The following is an 18,199-nucleotide window of genomic DNA, read 5'->3' as shown; positions in this document are numbered from 1 at the left end:
TTTCCATTAGATCTACAATAGATGCATCAAACTCACTTGAGTTTCCATTTGGAAACAATTTAGTAGTGTCTTTATCTTGATAATGAGTGTCATTTTTCTCAATAGATATATATTTCCTTCTCCTCAATGAATGTTACAGTTCATATCTTGCTTCTATGAGTTGGTTTAGGGCAAGCTAGATTTCAATCTTCTAGTTCTCAATAGTCTTTCCCAACTTATAGAGTTACATCTTCAAGATCTCTCCTCAAAGTTGTAAAGGTTTCCTTTCCAAAGAAAAAGGCTCTGATACCAATTGTTGGAAATAACAATGAGAAAGTAAACTCTAAGAGAAGGGGGGGGGGGAGGGGGTGGGGGAGTGATGAATCAGTACTTCAAAACTTTAACCATAAAACATTCACCATACATACATCTCATAATTTAGCATGTAAACTGAAATAGCTAACTACACATGTTCATCCATAGCATGAAACAAATAACACATAACACAATAAATTTGTTACCCAAAAACCCTCCAATAAGAACATAAGACTGTGGGGGGATAACACCCACAAATCTTCATGACTACAACTGTAAAGTGTATCCAATTAAGGTTACAAGAAGTTTGACCATAAAATATGATCTACCCTATGAAAGGTCTACTCTGTTAAAGGCTTACAAAGACTATTAACTCTCACTCTGTTAAAGTATTTAAACACCTTGCTAAAAGTGTGCCTTGTTAGAGGACTTAAACTTGCAATAAAACAAGTACTCGATTAAGAGTTTTACACAAGCTTGTTAAGACTACTTTGTTAAGATATTTTCTCTACATTACTTGTTAGAATAATTTAGCACCATGATCCTTCGGTTAGCGCTCTGTTGCTAGATGTTAGAGCTTCTCTTTCCTAGTATGTACTTGATCCTTCTAATCAAATATGTCTCCTCTATCCTCTCTCTACTTTTCTTTGTTCTCTCTAATTAATTTTGCAATTCATTACATTGTCACAACCTCCATAGCCATAATTAATTCTCTCTATACTTAGCATTCGTCTCTCTTGCATCTCATTCTCTTTCTTCAAGCAATACAAACTATTTAGGCTTTGTCTCCTTAAGTAAACACAAACTTTGGCTAGGGTTAGGTTAAAATTGACAGCTTATGTTGATCAATTTTTTCACTTAAAACATCCCTCAATTTGATTGGTTGCATGCACTGCATAGGGATTTGTAATATACATCTATATACATCTTCTAGAATCGTAAAATAATCATTAAGTTGGCCCAAAAATGGTTTATATAGAAGTTTGTGCCATTAGAAACAATTATGTCCAAAACTGTTCACTCAACAATTGAGGTCTCTAATGCTCAACATTCACTGTATCTTCAATGTTGTAACTCATCTTCTGAATGACTTAGCATAGTCTGTTTACTCATCTTATGAGTGACTCAGCACTAACTATCTACTTGGCACTGCCTATGTATATTACTCGACATGTATTGTCTAGCAACTAATGCTCAACATGCCTTGTTCACTCTGTTCGCACTGATTTCTCGACTTGCTCTGATCACTCGGCTTGCAGTGTAATTTTGCTGAATAATGACCAAGGGTTTTGTTACTACCTTGTCAAAACAAATTTGAGATTAACAAACTTATTCAAAAATTATCTTAAACTTTAGCAACCTTACGCACATCATCTATGATGTCTATACTACCTTCCTCTAAGATCATCTAATTTCATATGCCTTATGTGAAGCTTGCTAAACAAAACTGTATGATTCTTTCTTTTTTACCACTGTTATACTTAGACAACTTTCTAAGTATACTATAGCTAAACTTGTCTTCTAACTTAGTCACCTCAAAATTTGTGTTATATTTCCATTAATGACAACCCTATCAACTATCCTTAGCCAAATTTCCAACATAGCCTTAGGTATAGGTGTTCTTGTAGGCCTCATAGTTCTTTCAAAAATTAAATCTACCTTCAAGACCTCACCTTTCACACCCTTTTTAGGTGTTGTTCTCTTTGATAATCTTCTTGTTACTCTCTACAATGTAGGAGAAATATTTGTACATGAGACCACTATAGTAAGTGATTATAGTACGTCTAAAGGTTCAAACTCAACAATAGCTTCACCTTGTACCACTATAGGGGTAGAAACCTTTTCTTTAGATTACATAGATTCACTTTTCTTTCTACGTTCTTCCATCTACTTTTCAGAAATTCCTTCTTTCTCTACAATGTTATCAACTATTTTCTACACCTTCCTCTTCCTCAAACTTCTTCTCAGCTCCTCCCATACCTTCTGAGATTTCTCTTGATAAGTTCCCCATCTTTCTGCATTGGGATCCTTCTCAGAAGCAAGTATTACATCCCCATGTTATGTTAGAACAAGTGGATCTACTTCAAAACCCATAAGAGTTATCCATTGAACTCTAGGTTCAATTGCCTCCATACATGTATAATGTGTCTCTACCATAAAGAAGTTGTATCTATTTTTCTCTTTGGCCATTAAAAGAGGAACTTTACACTATCCAACAAGTGAGCATTAATGATATTATTTTCTCTTTGTTTCATTATTTTGTAGCTCCCTTAAAAAGAATATGGTTGTGATTTTTGAAACTTATTAATTCTTTCCTTTTAAAATCGCATATCTTAGTTTTTAATTTTTTATCAACCATTCATGTTTCCTCCTTTTTTTTTTTTTTTTTTCTTATATTCTTTGAAATGTCTTTAATTAGCCTTGAATTCTTCATCTTACTAAGGATTAGATGAGAAAGTAAGAGATCTCATTGGTGTGTTTTAAGTGTTGTACCTAGTACTTCTTCTAGGCCCTAAATATACATGTTACTTAAACTTACTTAGGTCTACATAGGAATATTCCCCTTTCAATGGTATTATTACATTTTCACTTTTCCACCTTAAGTGTTACTTTCACCTTTGGTGGACTTATCATAATGGCACTTTTCTACATTAGGTGGGTAATAAGTTATCACTTTATGTATAAAGGCATAAAACTAAGATTTTTACATAATCTTATACTTTCTTATATCTCAACCTATTTAACCAAGGTGTCTCCTATGAACTTAATTCTATTTGTTCCATCCAGTTGCATTCTTGATGAGAATACAATTTATTCTTCTCATATTGGTTCTCTCTTGTTATAAAATTTTTGGTCATGCCTCTATATCTTGGGTAGCTACCTCCATAGCCAAACTGTACATGGTATGAAAGATTGATAAGTGTCTTGAGATAACGTTTTGAGAGCTTCAAAATTTATTTTTGGTAGATTATGTTTGGTTCCTCTATGTGGATTTATATTTTATGTCAGAATTAGTCCATGGCGATGCATTTATGAGGTTGCTATTGATTTAGGAGCATCTTGGGTTTGTAATCCTGCACATTAGTTCATTCTACCTAGTTCCAATTGGGTCAACTTTTCTCACATTTAATTTTGGTATAGTTAATTATGTTTGATGAGGGCCAACTTGTGGTTTCTCTATGTTCTAGAATTATTCGTAAGCCATTTTGGCAAGTATAAGTAGGGTGTTTAGGTTTAGGGTTAGGGAAGATTTTTGGGGAGAGTTCAAAAGAAAAAGAGATATGTGGATTTAAAAAGCTGATTTGGAGATCTGGAACTTGTACATTTGTAATTGGCCGTAACCCAGAAGGCCTTACAGTTGGGCATGTATGTTGAATATTTGATGAATCAATAAATATATCCTTGTTCTCTCTTTCCTTGGTGTTGTTCCTCATGCTTTCTTCCGTTGTGTTAACTCTTGTAGGGTGGCTTGGATAGCTGGGTGTGCCTTTGGCCCTAGTTATTGATCCCTTGCCTACATTAGCTATCATGATCAAAGGGTTTGAATTAATTCAAATAGTCTTTAGTTTTTATCCAAATTTTAAAAAAATGAAGGAAAAATATATATATACAAGCATTTGAAGTTTGCATGTGGTTGGCAATTTTAGGAGCTACCTAGGATTTTACCACATAGATTTAAACAACTCGATTCAACTCACAAAAATAGAATTGTTAATGCACATTAACATATATACTCCAAAAATTATGCAAACCTCTAGGACACTTACAAAATTCCCAACATAATATCACCTAACATTGACAAGGCGATAAGTAGAGAGTCATATCACCAAATTCATTGAATGTGTAGGAATGCAATACATTTATATAAATTGATACACTATCTTTGTATATAGGTTGATACTCAAAACAACACAAATTTTGTAGCAGACCAAATGGGAATACAAAACCTAAGATCTAAAATACTTTTACATTCCTTAACATCATACTACAACCATAAGATGATATGAATCACATTCTTTTACATCTACCAACATTGCATCACAAGTAGGAATTGTAGAGGCTACCTACAAAGGCAAAAACTAAGGTCAGCACCCTTCACAAAGAGAAAACACTTTTTTTTTTTCCTATGAAAGAACATGAGCATGATATATTTAATGTTCTAAATTTTGAAGGATACAATAAAGTATCAATGAGGAATGAATGTATTGAAACAAGGGGAATGGAGGTATCACAATCCCAATGAGAGAATCACAGGTTTGAAGAATAAAAGTAGATAAAGAAGACCTACATAAGTATTGGCTCGAAATGATATAAGGGGGCAACAATTAGGATGGATTATTGTTACTTTTCTATTAAAATCTTGAAGATCTACAAGAAAAGAAATATAGATAGCAAAGCTCCTTATGCTACTTTAGAGAAAGTCATTTATTTTAAACAAGTAGGCTATAAGCCTAGTAATATATTAATTACAAATAGTCAATAACAAAATAGGAAAAAAAAGGCTCTTAGAAGCCAAATATTTATTTTTCAAGGAACATGCATACTAAGCCTAGAAAACTATTCTAATTCTATGCTATCACAAAATTGGCATATTATCACAATTAAACCCACATATGAAGCATATAACTTCATTGTCACTGCAAAACTACAATGGGTGAAAGTATGGTTTACTATGTGATTTACTCTTCAAGTTATATTTCCAAGTTTTTGGAGTTCAATATTGGGGGTTGGATTACAAAAAATGAAACCTGAACATAACATCTCTTTGTTAAGTTTGGAATCCACGCAAATGAACTTTAATGAGGGGAAACCAAACACATTAATACAAAAAATTAGACGAGGTATATTCCTTGTGAAGCAAGAAAAATGAAAGCTTTTTGTGGCTGCACTTGAGCAACACCCTCAAGGAAAACAATTATAGAAGTGAGTATATTGCAGCAATATACTGATCACTTCAATGCACAAGATTTTGACAATGTGTAGGAGATCTCATCCTATGAAGACAAGTTCAAATATTTTCCTAACCAACCCTTGGTTTGATGAGGGATGCAAGGTTGCTAAAGAAAGCTTACTCAAGACATTGATGGACCACTTACTAAATTCTTGCTCCAAACATCAAGAGAAATTTTAATGGTGCCACATTAAGCAATAACCCAAATGAGTGGACTCCTAGTGTTGTTATCATACTTTTATAAAGAGGTGATATCAAAGAATCGCAATAGAAAACTTGTATCAGGAAAAAAAATTGAAAACATGTTATGTTCTGTAGCACCTTAGGCCATGCTCTCCTCAAGGTGATTAAGACTCTTCATTTGCTCTTCAATAAAATTTTAGTTATTTCAATGCATATGACAATTGTACTGGATATTTGTGTAAATATTCTTACTCTTCTCTTTTGTTGAAATATTGTATACTAACAAAGCCACCCTAAATGCATTGACAAATAAAAATAAATGAGCCATACAAATAAGGAGGAGAAAATGTTTTTAAATCCAATATCAAAGCAAGGAAAAAATTATATTTACCATGGATGTGAAGTAATCCGATTTGCATTGCTGTAGTGGAGTCTAACTATGGAACCTCTTCTAGAACTTACTGAGACTGTTATGGCAAGTTTATTCTTTTTATTTTATTTTTTCAACAATAAGATTAAAAGCATAACAAACTGAGAGTGCAAACATGTCAGATGATTATTTTTTAAACACTGCCTCATTGTCGACGAATTAGTGTTGAAAGAAGCTATAAAGACATATTTAAATTTGACTTTCATATTAAATTGTAGTTCTTAAAATATTGGAAATTTAAAAGTTTGAAAATTTAATTAGATGCGCTATTTAGAATTTTGATTGCGTAAGTTTTTATGTCCAAAAATCGAATGCATGGATTTCTATGTTCTTCTTTGGATTCACTTATAGATGAAATGATTTCTTTGATTTCTTCTCAAATCCTAGAAACTAATCTTGTTGGGTTTCAGTTCCACCATAACTCTTCAAAGCGAGTCAATTTTTCTTCAAAAAGTTGTCGGTACCTATCGTACATTAATTATAGTTCTTGAAAAGAGAGGTTCTTTTAGCTTGAGATCATAAATGGAAGGACATTGAAGTTATATACTGATTCTATCATGTGGATAAAAGAATGCTCTTCCTTTTAAATGTATAGATGGGTAGGTTGTAGCCCAAACTACAAAAGAATGAGTTGTAGTGATATTTTGATGTATCAAAAACTGGTTCAATACTTGATCCATATTTGGATCAATATGACCTGCAATAATGTCAAATGGACCTCCTATTTTTTTAAAGTACTTAATTATCTTCCTACTGTAGTCCAATCAAAAAATTAGATGCAAAGTGGTAATAAAAAGTTGACAAGAAAACTAATTTGCACTTGCATGAATTTCATGAACTTCTCCATGCCTTTTCTATTGGCATTATATTTATTAAAGGATGAACATGATTTCTTTGTTTTGTACAAGATTGTATGTGTACGCAGTCATTACTACTGACTTATGGCTAGAGGACTTCAATGAGGATATATTGCTGCCTTCAGTAAAGCTGCAACACAGAAAACACAAGACATAGATGTCTCTGAAATTATGTTGAAGGTCTTTTATCAAAATAATCTCCCTCACTGAGGAGCTGCTGCTTCTTAATAGTTCCGACCATGCTGCAAGGATGCTCAATCCTACAACTGTAATATTAGAGGCTAGAGAAAGAGAGAACACATCCACTCCTTAAAAATGTAATATCTGCATCATACCATGCCTCTATGCAATTCCTTTTGCATATCCGCAAAAACTAGACTTTTTCAGAAAGTTCCCACCTTCTGTGGAGAGAGTATTAGATCCACTCCCATTCTTGTTGTGTGGAAATGTGGGATACAGAGAGCTCAACTTGTTTCCAAAGATAAAAATGCTGAAGATTGAGTGACAATTCTTGCAAATTTCATTCTCATTAGCTCACTTTTATAGCATACAACTCAAAAACTATCACTTATATTTGTCAAATGCTTATAAATATACAAAATTAAAAGAGACCATAATTTGATTAGATAATTAAGGTGTGTTAAGGAAACTACAAGACAACTACAATTCATCAAGTCCTGTTTTCCTTACTGATGACAATTTATGCTATTTCTACACTGGCAAGTTGCAAACCTTGCTCACTACTGTACAGATGACACAAACTTTTTTCTTCAATGCATTGTAATAAAATCATGCATAGATTTCAAAAAGAACACTATTCCTCAAAGATTTCTGAAAAAACAATTCAAACATAGCGGTCTGAGGGAAAGCTATAGTAACTAGCAGACACAAAACTCGCAAATGATAATGTTCTCCAAAATAGATGTGAAAATGTGGGTATGATCACAAGTCATAGAGGTGAACAGGGAGGAGGATATTGTTTTTCTCTTTCTGAGGAGTCATATTTCCTAGTATTCTAAAGATGTGAATAATTCCCTGATTTAGTTTTTCAATATGCAACTCTACCACAAACAATATTTAAAGTCCTACTACAAGATTACATTATGTAAGAGCACAGGAAGAATACTTGATACAGATGTGCAATAAAAATCAAATTTAAAAATACTAGTGCAATCTTGCTAAAACATATGTCAACATCCCACAATGAGTATGTTTCTGTCTGCACTTCATACCTTAGATATTATATGTTCTGGCAAGAGAAGACAATTCCACAAAACACATACTTCGTGTAAAAAGCAATATAACTTTGTTGCCTGCAAGCCAAAAAATCATCATTGTAAATTTCAGTGCAGATTAAACAATAGTCATAGAAACAGTATGCAAATTGACAATGGAAAGATTCCCCGCAAAAAAAATATTCACCTCTGCTGAAGTGTGAGAGTACCAAAGAAAGATGGAAATATACGGAACCTAAAAAACCAATTTCTTTTGCTAATCACCTCTACTCAATCGTAATTCATACCTATCTGCAGAAGGCTCAACAAACTTAAACATGCACTTGTTAACGCAAAAGATAAAATTCAATTTTAAGTTCCTCAAATATTTCCTTCATTTTCAGTTGCAAAATAGTTTTTCAATTTGACTCTTACCTATGTTCTGACAATTTCTTTTCTATCTGAGGCGAAGGCCTTTTCTCACACTATTAATGTTCTTGATCTTCCTGATAAACACTTTATATTATGGGTGTAAATGATGAGACATGCTTTTAATATGGCTACATGAACAAACAAAATACTTAAATATTAAAACAATCTATGGAAATGTTTATCTCATAAATAAGATAAGCCGAGGTAAATTTAATGACCTTGAAAGGATATAGTTGGCCTAAATTGATAGAACAAATTCATCAAAATATTATAATGGAAAGGTTAGGAATGTAAATGAAGACTTTGCATATAAACAAATGAATATACAACTTGCAACTAGAATAAAAATCGTGGAATGCTCTGATAGCAACAACATCTTCAAAATAATCTTCAAGAGGGAAACTACAAGTGAGAAAAAGAGAGAGCATATCAACTCCTTTAAAGGCTGCAGGAATATCTGCATGATAGCACCCCTTGTCCCAGCAAACTTTGTAAGCTATCATGACAATCCATGGCCATTCAAGAATCATAACATACAGAGGCCTCACCTTGTTTTTAAGCCAAAAATACTGAACATTTGAGTGACAATTCCTACGAAGTTTATTCTCACTAGCTCACTACCATAGCATACAAATTTTTAAAAATATTATATTCAAAGAAATCATAATACTAGTGAATAAAATGTATTTCTACCTATACTTCACACCTCAGAAGTTCTATTTTTTGGCAAAGAACATGCAAAACCAGAAACATGTACCTTGTGCACAAAGCAATGGAGCTTTGTTCCCTGCAAAACACAATCCAAAAGAATTTGTCATTATAATTACCAATGCAGATTCCAAGATAAGTATTGAAACAGTCATTAAAACAAAACAAAGAAAAAGAAACACTTCCAATAAAAATTGTTATTCTTTCTTTACCTCAACTCATTAGAAATGAATGAGGATCTCATCTTACAATAGACCCAACAAACTTAACGGGCATTTCTTCAGGCAAAATTTGATATTCAATTTGAAGCTCCTTGAGCATATCCTTCATTTTCAGTAGCAATGCAGATCTTCTATTTGATCTCTCACTTATGTTTTGATAATTCATTGTATGTCTGAGGCAAAGGCTCATTCTCATCCTATTAGTGTTCTTAATCTCCCTAGTAAACAAATTATAGTCTGGCTGCCAATGATGATGCCTGCTTTCAATATAGCTGCATAAACAAACACAGTGCCTAAATTCTTATACAAATCAAGGAAATACCTATTTCATAAATAAGATAAGCTAACCTAACCTTATTGGCCTTTAGGCCAAAGTGGATCAGTGAACCTAGAAGAGTTTGTTTATGATTCTCTTGTTGCTGAGATTTAAGAATAAATTTCTTGAAACTTTATGTGATTAACCCAATCAAGTATTTCGTATGTAAGGATGTTTGCAGATTTATGTGTAACTGTGGCTCATATTATACCATTGGTAAAAAAAAACACAAATAAAAGGACTTGCTTATTCTCTCCTTAAGTGCGACAATTTTTTCCACAGTAGTAGTAGCATCCACAAAGAAGTCAACACTCTCTCCCATATCTTGACTCCTATGATAGTTAATGATTGGTTTCGTAGATAATACTGAGTTGGGGTAGTATACTTTCTCATTATCACTCAACAGAAACACTGTTGTGAGGATGTTCATTTCTTCCACAACCATCTGTACCATTAAAATATCAATTAGTTGTACGGTTGTATTAAAAAACCAATCTATAACATTTTCTAATTTTTCTTTTTTTGTTATAGTTGAATCTTCACTAATTTCAGTCATTTGTGAAAGGTGAGAAAGATGACTTTTACCTGAACTCCATCAACAATACACCGATCACCCACGTCAAATGGATGCGTGATAAATACAAACACAATGGCTTCAAATATTGTTTTGCAGGTATTTCTGAACATGAAAGCCACAAGCAGAAGGGAAGTTAATATTATAACAATAGCATGGGTGATGGCAATGCCCAGAAGTACCAAAGAGAACATTTCTATGATTATAACCACAACTGCATTGATGAGTCTGTGTAGCTGTTTAACTGCAGTTTTGGAGTCATTAAGAGACCGGGAAAGTAATTTTATTTCTTCAAAAACATTCATCTGCCACAAAAAAGATACATTAGTTAGTATGTCCCAAGAAAGAGCTAATAGAACTAGATAATTAGTATTGCCTAGTTTAACATATTTTGTGCTGCTTTCATTGGAATAAAACAACAAAATTAGGTCAAAAGAACATGAAATAAGCACAACGTTCTGAACAAAACTACATCTAGCTATATGTTGGGAGTGATATTTAAAAGCAGTATGGAACTGATTTGAAATAGCATACCACCCAGTTTGCAAGAGACGATTCAGTGATCCTTCCTATATCTGTGGCTCCTGTAAATTGGGGAAAGACTCTGCTCACCTCTGTTTTCCTCATTAACTTCAGCAGGTCATCTTCCTCAATATAACTGCAAAAGATGGGACTCCGATTTAACTAAGGAAAAAAAATTCTGAAAGATATTCATTTTCCCAGAACTAAATGAACCATGAGCTATGGATTTTCCTGATATTCTCTGGTTCTATTTATGCTAGTAGGTTCATGCCTTTTCCTTGGTGCTTTCGTAAAAGTTAGGTGTACGAGAACAATGGCATTAGCACCAAAGTGATCATACAATACAAACTACTGCACATGATGCTTAGCAGAGCTGTTTTGGTATTAGTTCATGGTTTAATTACCAAACACATGAATGGGTACATGGTCAGACTGCAGTATGGTTAGGAACTGGGATACCAATTTCTAGCCTATAGTAGTGATCAAGAGTGCTTGTGGATCTTATTGTGTGAGGATGCCAGTTTAAATGGCAACGGTGTTCTGTTAAGACATAAATAAACTGCCATAGCATTGCCTACTACAAATTTTTATTGGAAAAATCCACCAGAAACTAGAATTGGCATTATCTATGGACTATTAAATGTTAGCTTTCTAATTCTTGAATAACAAAAACAAAGCTTAGTACGGCACCTCATTCTATGAAAAAGCTTATGTGAGGTAAAGGTATTACTTCAAGTCAGTGGGTGCATACTCTGTGCCACACTTAGCAACATTTTCAAATATCCTCTTTGCCTTAATTGCTGCTTGACATTCACTATCAATCTTCGGATCATGTTTATGGTAATTCAAATACTTGTCAATTATGTTAGAGATTCTTGAATGCCTGACATTTTGGATTCATCTCTTCATTTTCCAAGCAGAGACATTCCTCTGATTCAGCTTCTGCAGTTGTTTAATAGTTATCCCATTGGCACCCCCTTCCTCTTTGTGCCCTGCCCTATCATTATTCCTGTTATTAGGAGGATCTATTTGAATTTCTATGTGTCCTACATTGTTCGTATAATTTGTATCTGCTAGAGCAGAGAATTGATGGATTTCCATCATTGGGGGCGGAGATCTAGTTTCAAGCACATATTGATGGAATATGGACTCCTGAATTCTGTCAAAATATGCTTTCACATGAAAATTCAAAGCCAAAATCTTCACCAATAGTGTCTCGAATAGCCATAAAAATGAGGCGCACAGAAGACAAAGTAGAAATGTCCCTATGTAATCCAACAGGTTTTTGTTCTCAGTAGCTCGCTCCAACTGATAGCAAAAATTGACTAAAATATTATAATGTAAAAGAGATCACAAATATAAAGAGGAATTTGCAGATGAATAAGAAGTAAAACCCTATCCCCAACAACAATAACAATTATGAAAATGCACTTCCATTGAGAAGGACAATTATGAAAAACGAGAGTGTGGAATGATTACTACCTTTTTATCAAATATGAGATACCAAGCGAGCAAAACTAAGCCGAACTAGAGGCAATTCTTCGCACTACTCCTCACTCCATAGACAAAGTAGTGGACCCTCTTTCTCAAAATGAAATTTCTCTTGATTACGAAAACCCCCACACGAATTATTCAGCCAGAAAGGAGTCTCCTAGAGAAAACAAACAGAGCCATCGAAAACCACTTCCATGACTCTAACCCTCAAATGAAACGTTTCTTCAGAGGCGTAGCTATGAGGCTTGAAAGCAATCCTGCTATAAGAGCCAATAAAGCTGCACATTCCACAAAAAGCCATTTGTCAAATCCGGAGTGCTTGTAATTTGGAGGAACCTCCTCTTTTTTGATAGGACCAAATTTTTCTTCGACATCAGCAGCTGAGGGAGATTTGTTCAGATTCCTTTAAGCCATTCTCGTAGATTTTTCCATTGCATGAAATAAAGAAATCGTATTATATATACCTCTATATATATTATGTCGAGAGTAATCATTCTGGAGGCGCCTATTTTCATTTAATCCCAAGATTATTTTAATCACAGTTGGAATTTATGAAAATGAAAATAGGCGCCTCGAGAACGATTACTTTGGGCATAATATATATAGAGGTATATAAGCTAGTGGCAATCGCGGCGCAACAGGAAAAGTATTTTTTAATTTCTTTCTAATTTTTTAAGGTTAGTGCTGAAATATTTATTTCTTTTTAAATACATTTGTACAAACCTACTATAAAAATGTAATAGTGTAAACTTACTATAAAATTATTCTTGAATATATTTTTTTAAAATTCTATATATGGTGTTTATTTGCATCACTTTAATTCAGGTTTATTTTAAACATATTGTTATGTAAAATGTTATATTGAAGAGTAGAGTTATAGTTAGGGTTAGGGTTAGTGTTAGGATTGGGGCTATTGTTAGGGTTTGAGTTATGGATAGGGTTAGAGTTACGGTTAGGAATAGAGTTACAATTAGAGTTAGGATTAGCATTAGGGTTAGGGCTAGGGTTATTTTTAGGATTATGAATCTTGTTAGGGTTATAGTTAAGGTTAGGTTTAGAATTAGAGCTAGAGTTAATGTTAGGATTAGGGTTAGAATTTGGGTTACAAATATAGTTAGGGTTAGAATTAGAGTTACGGTTAGGGTTAAGGAAAGGGCGAGGGTAAGAATAAGGGTTTAGGTTAAACATATAGTTAGGGTTAGGATTAGAATTAGAGTTAGGGTTTGAGTTAGAGGTAGAGTTAGAATTGGAGCTCGAATAAGGGCTAGAGTTAGAGTTTAAATTAGGGTTATAATTAGGGTTAAAATTAGGCTTCGGGTTAGGGTTAAAATTAGATTTATGGTTAGAGTTAGAGAAAGGGGTAGAGAAAGGGTTAGTTTTAGGGTGATGGTTAACGTTAAGTTTATATTTAGAGTTAGGGTTGTATATAGAGTTACATCACAGTTAAGGTTAGGGTAAGGGTTTGAGTTGGGGTTAAGGTTAGGGTTAGGGCTATGGTTTTCATCTAGATTAAAGTAAGGGTTAAGGTTAGAGTTAGAGTGTTGAGTCAGGGTTAAGGTTAGAGTTAGGGTTAGGTTTTAGTTTTAGTGAAGGTTAAACTAAGGATTAGGGTTAGGATTAGAGTCTAATTATGGTAGAGTTAGATTTATAGTTAGGGTTATATTTAGGGTTAGAGTTAGGGGTAGGATTATTGTTTAAAAAAAGTAATTTTCTTTTTGGCATATTGTAATGTAAAATGTTATAGTCAAACATAGATATATGGTTAGGGACAAAGTTACCATTACAATTAATGTTAACCTTAGGGATAGAATAAGGGTTAGGGTTAGCATTAGGGTTAGGGCTGGAGTTAGGGTTAGGGTTTGAGTTATGGTTAAGGTTAGGGTTAGAGTTACGGTTATGGTTATTGTTAGAGTTATGGTTAAGGTTTGGGTTAGAGTTATGTTTATGGTTAAGGTTAGGGTTAGAGTTATGGTTATGGTTAAGGTTAGTGTTAGAGTTATGGTCATAGTTAAGGTTAGGGTTAGAGTTATGGTTAGGGTTAGGGTTAGTGTTATAGTAAGGCTAAGGTTAGGGTTTGAGTCAAGGTTAAGGTTAGAGTGAAGGTTAGGGTTTGAGTCAAGATTAAAGTAAGGGCTAGGGTTAGGGTTAGAGTCCAATAATGGTAGTGTTAGATTTAGGGTTAGAATTATGCTCATGGTTAAGGTTAGGGTTAGGGTTAGGGTTATTATAGGGCTCGAGTTAGGGTTATTGTAGGGATAGGGTTAGGGTTTTGAGTCAGGGTTTAAGGTTAGGTTTAGGATTAGGGTTAAGGTTTTAGTTAGGATTAAAGTTAGGGTTAGGGGTTAGGGGTTAGAGTCTAGTTATGGTAGAGTTAGATTTAGGGTTAGAGTTAGGCATAGAGTTATGTTTATGGTTAAGTTTAGGGTTAGAGTTATGCTCACGGTTAAGGTTAGGGTTAGACTTATGGTTATGGTTAGGGTTAGAGTTATAGTAGGGCCAGGGTTAGGGTTAGGGTTAGGGCTTGAGTAAGGGTTAAGGTTCTAGAGTTATGGTTAGGGAAAAGTTTTAAGCCAAGATTAAAGTTAGGGTTAGGGTTATGTTTAGAGTCCAATTATGGTAGAGTTAGATTTAGGGTTAGAGTTAGGGACAAATTAATGTTTATGGTTAAGGTTAGTGTTAAAATAGGGTTAGGGTTAATGTTAGAGTTAAGGTTAGAGGTTAAGGTTAGAATTAAGGTTAAGGTTAGGGTTAGGGTTAGAGTTAAAGTTAGGGTTAGCATTAAGAATGAAAGAATTAGGGTAACAGATAGGGGTTTGAATTAGAATTATGGGTTCTTGTTAGGGTTAGAGTTACAGTTAGGATTGGAGTTAGAGTTAGGGTTAGGGTTAGTTTCAAAATTAGAGTTAGAGTTGGATTAGGGTTAGGATTAGAATTAGGGTTAGAAATATAGTTAGGAATAGAGATAGAGGTTAGGGTTAGGATAAGGGTAAGAATTAGGGTGAGGGTTTAGAATTAGGGTTACAAATATAGTTAGGGTTAGTGTTAGGGTTAGAATAAGAGTTAGGGTTAGGGTTAGAGATAGAGTTAGAATTAGAGTTCGAATAAGGGTTGGAGTTAGAGTTAGAGTTAGAGTTAGGGTTATATTTAGGGTTAGAAATAAGGTTAGGATTAGAATTAGTGTTAGAGATAGGGTTACGGTTAGTGTTAGGGTTATGTTTAGGGTTAGAATTAGGGTTAGGGTTAGGGTTAGTGTTAGGGTTATGGTTAGGATTAGCATTAGGGTTAGGGTTAACAATTAGAGTTAGAGTTAAATTTAGAGGTAGTGTTAGTGTGTTAGTGTTCATATAAGAGTTAGAGTTAGAATTAGAGTTAGAGTTAGGGTTCAAGTTAGAGTTAGAGTTTAAAGTTAGAGATAGAGTTGTGATCAGGGTTAGATTAGGGTTAAGGTTAAAGTTACCTAATTGGATTTAGGGTTAGGGTAAGAGTTAGGGCTAGGATTAGGATTAAAATTAGGGTTAGGGTTAGAATTAGCATTAGATTAGGATTATAAAGGGTTAAGGTTAGGGTTAGGGGGAGAATTAAAGTTAGAGATAGAGTTTAGAGTTAGAGTTAGGGTTAGGGTAAGGGTTAGGGTTAGGGTTAAAATTAGAATTATCTAGTTAGAGTTAGAGTTACTATTGCTGTTAAGATAATTTTTAGGTTACTAATCATATTATAGCTAATAAAATTATAATTAATAAATATTATTACTCTAAATTATATATTATAATTTAGAGCTAGGGTTAGGGTTAGGGTTAATTGTAATCACACTCTCTCTCACATGTCCCATTCTATAATTCCCCCCCCCCCCCCCCCCCCCCCAATAATGTATACCCTCCCCACTCCCCCTACGTTGTTCTCTTTGTCCATCTCTTTCTCTACATATATACATCTCTCCCTCCATAATTATTGTCATTGTCTATCACTATTCGTCATACTCTTCCTCTCACCATCATTGTCTACATCTCTTTTGGCCTTATATATTCTTTTTCTTATTTAGCTCATCTCTCCCTACTCCCCTTCTATATATCTACATCTCCTGCCCCCTCTAATCATCTCTCTCTCTCTCTCTCTCTCTCTCTCTCTCTCTCTCTCTCTCTCTCTCTCTCTCTCTCTCCCCACTCTCTCTCTCCCTCCTTATTTTTCACTACATCTATCTATGTCTACCTCATGTGTCTCACTCTTTCTCTCTACCACATCACCTCATGTGATCTCTCTCTCTCTCTCTCTCTCTCTCTCTCTCTCTCTCTCTCTCTCTCTCTCTCTCTCTCTCTCACACACACACACACACACACACACACACACACACACACACACACACACCATCTTCATGTTTATATATCTCTAAAATGCTCTATGTATGTCTACCTCATGTCTCTCACCCTCTTCCCCTCCTCTCTCTCTCTCTCTCTCTCTCTCTCTCTCTCTCTCTCTCTCTCTCTCTCTCTCTCTCTCTCTCTCTCTCTCTCTTCTCTCTCACTCACTCACTCACTCACTCACTCACTCACTCATGGCATCTGTCTCTCCACCATCTCCATCTCCATCTATTTTGGACCCTTCTTATACTTTTTCTCTCCATGGCTCATCTCTCCCCCTCTCTCCCCTTTTCCTTCTACCCCCTCAAGATTACCCTCGTCTCTCTCTCTCTCTCTCTCTCTCTCTCTCTCTCTCTCTCTCTCTCTCACACACACACACACACACACACACACACACACACACACAACACACACACACACACACACACCATCTTCATGTTTATATATCTCTAAAATGCTCTATGTATGTCTACCTCATGTCTCTCACCCTCTTCCCCTCCTCTCTCTCTCTCTCTCTATCTCTCTCTCTCTCTCTCTCTCTCTCTCTCTCTCTCTCTCTCTCTCTCTCACTCACTCACTCACTCACTCATGGCATCTCTCTCTCTCCACCATCTCCATCTCCATCTATTTTGGACCCTTCTTATACTTTTTTCTCTCCATGGCTCATCTCTCCCCCTCTCCCCTTTTCCTTCTACCCCCTCAAGATTATCCTCTCTCTCTCTCTCTCTCTCTCTCTCTCTCTCTCTCTCTCTCTCTCTCTCACACACACACACACACACACACACCACACACACACACACACACACACACAAACATTGCATCATGTTATTTAATCTCACTCTTTCTCTGTATCACGTCGCCTCATGTTAACTCTCTCTCTCTCTCTCTCTCTCTCTCTCTCTCTCTCTCTCTCTCTCACACACACACACACACACACACACACACACACACACACACACACACACACACACACACACGTCACCTCATGTTATTTGTCTCTCTTTAAATTTGATTTTATTTCTAAAGTTTGTCCCAATTTATAATTTTTGTTTGTATTTCTATAATATAAAATCAAGTACATTTAATAGAACTTAATTATCTTTAATAGTTTTTTATACAATTAATAAATTTAGGTAAAATTTTATAATTTTTATATTTCATTTAAGTAACAATTTTATTATCTTTTCTTTCTTTAATATAAATATTATTGTTAAAATTCATTTGTAAAATCTAAAATAATTTCTAAACTTAAATATTTTACAACCTCCAAAATCTTATAATTTTAATAATAAAATAAAATTACATATATAAAAATCTTTATTTTTAAATTTGAAAAAATAATAAACTTTCATATAAAATGAAAACTGCAAGCAAAATAGTAACCAAAAGATTTACAGAAAGTTTTTCCTTTCTACTTTACAATTCATTACCAAAATAATAGCAGATTTTCAAAAGAAAGATAATATTTGTGAACATAAAAACTTTCTGCAGTTATCTCAAACTGTTATTACTAAGTTTTTCTAGATTTAGTACTATTCTCTGGATGAACTCAGAGATATTAATAATCAATATTTGTAATAATAAAAATTAAAAAAAACATCAAGGACTAACAATAATTATAAAAAAAATTAAAATAGTAGCAACAATA

At 34.2% G+C, this 18,199-nt stretch overlaps 1 protein-coding gene across 1 annotated transcript in view; it reads right to left on the bottom strand.

Moving 5' to 3' along the window:
* The window catches only part of LOC149527949 (mechanosensitive ion channel protein 4-like), a 138,715-nt gene that overhangs the window by 111,005 nt on the left and 9,511 nt on the right, over nt 1-18,199 (bottom strand). Inside the window, exons 2-9 of the mRNA XM_089811202.1 lie at nt 11,627-12,010; nt 11,433-11,524; nt 10,715-10,838; nt 10,192-10,485; nt 9,849-10,051; nt 9,319-9,562; nt 9,068-9,148; nt 7,948-8,028 (exon numbers count right to left, since the gene is read on the bottom strand). Of these exons, the coding sequence (XP_089667328.1) occupies nt 7,948-8,028; nt 9,068-9,148; nt 9,319-9,562; nt 9,849-10,051; nt 10,192-10,485; nt 10,715-10,838; nt 11,433-11,524; nt 11,627-12,010 (1,503 nt within the window). The remainder of the gene's footprint in view (nt 1-7,947; nt 8,029-9,067; nt 9,149-9,318; nt 9,563-9,848; nt 10,052-10,191; nt 10,486-10,714; nt 10,839-11,432; nt 11,525-11,626; nt 12,011-18,199) is intronic.

The sequence above is a fragment of the Cupressus sempervirens genome, chromosome 11, assembly GCF_028749045.1.
Source record: "Cupressus sempervirens isolate cs-2001-9-10 chromosome 11, ASM2874904v1, whole genome shotgun sequence".
Lineage (NCBI taxonomy): Eukaryota > Viridiplantae > Streptophyta > Pinopsida > Cupressales > Cupressaceae > Cupressus > Cupressus sempervirens.
This window is presented reverse-complemented; position numbering and strand designations above follow the sequence as displayed.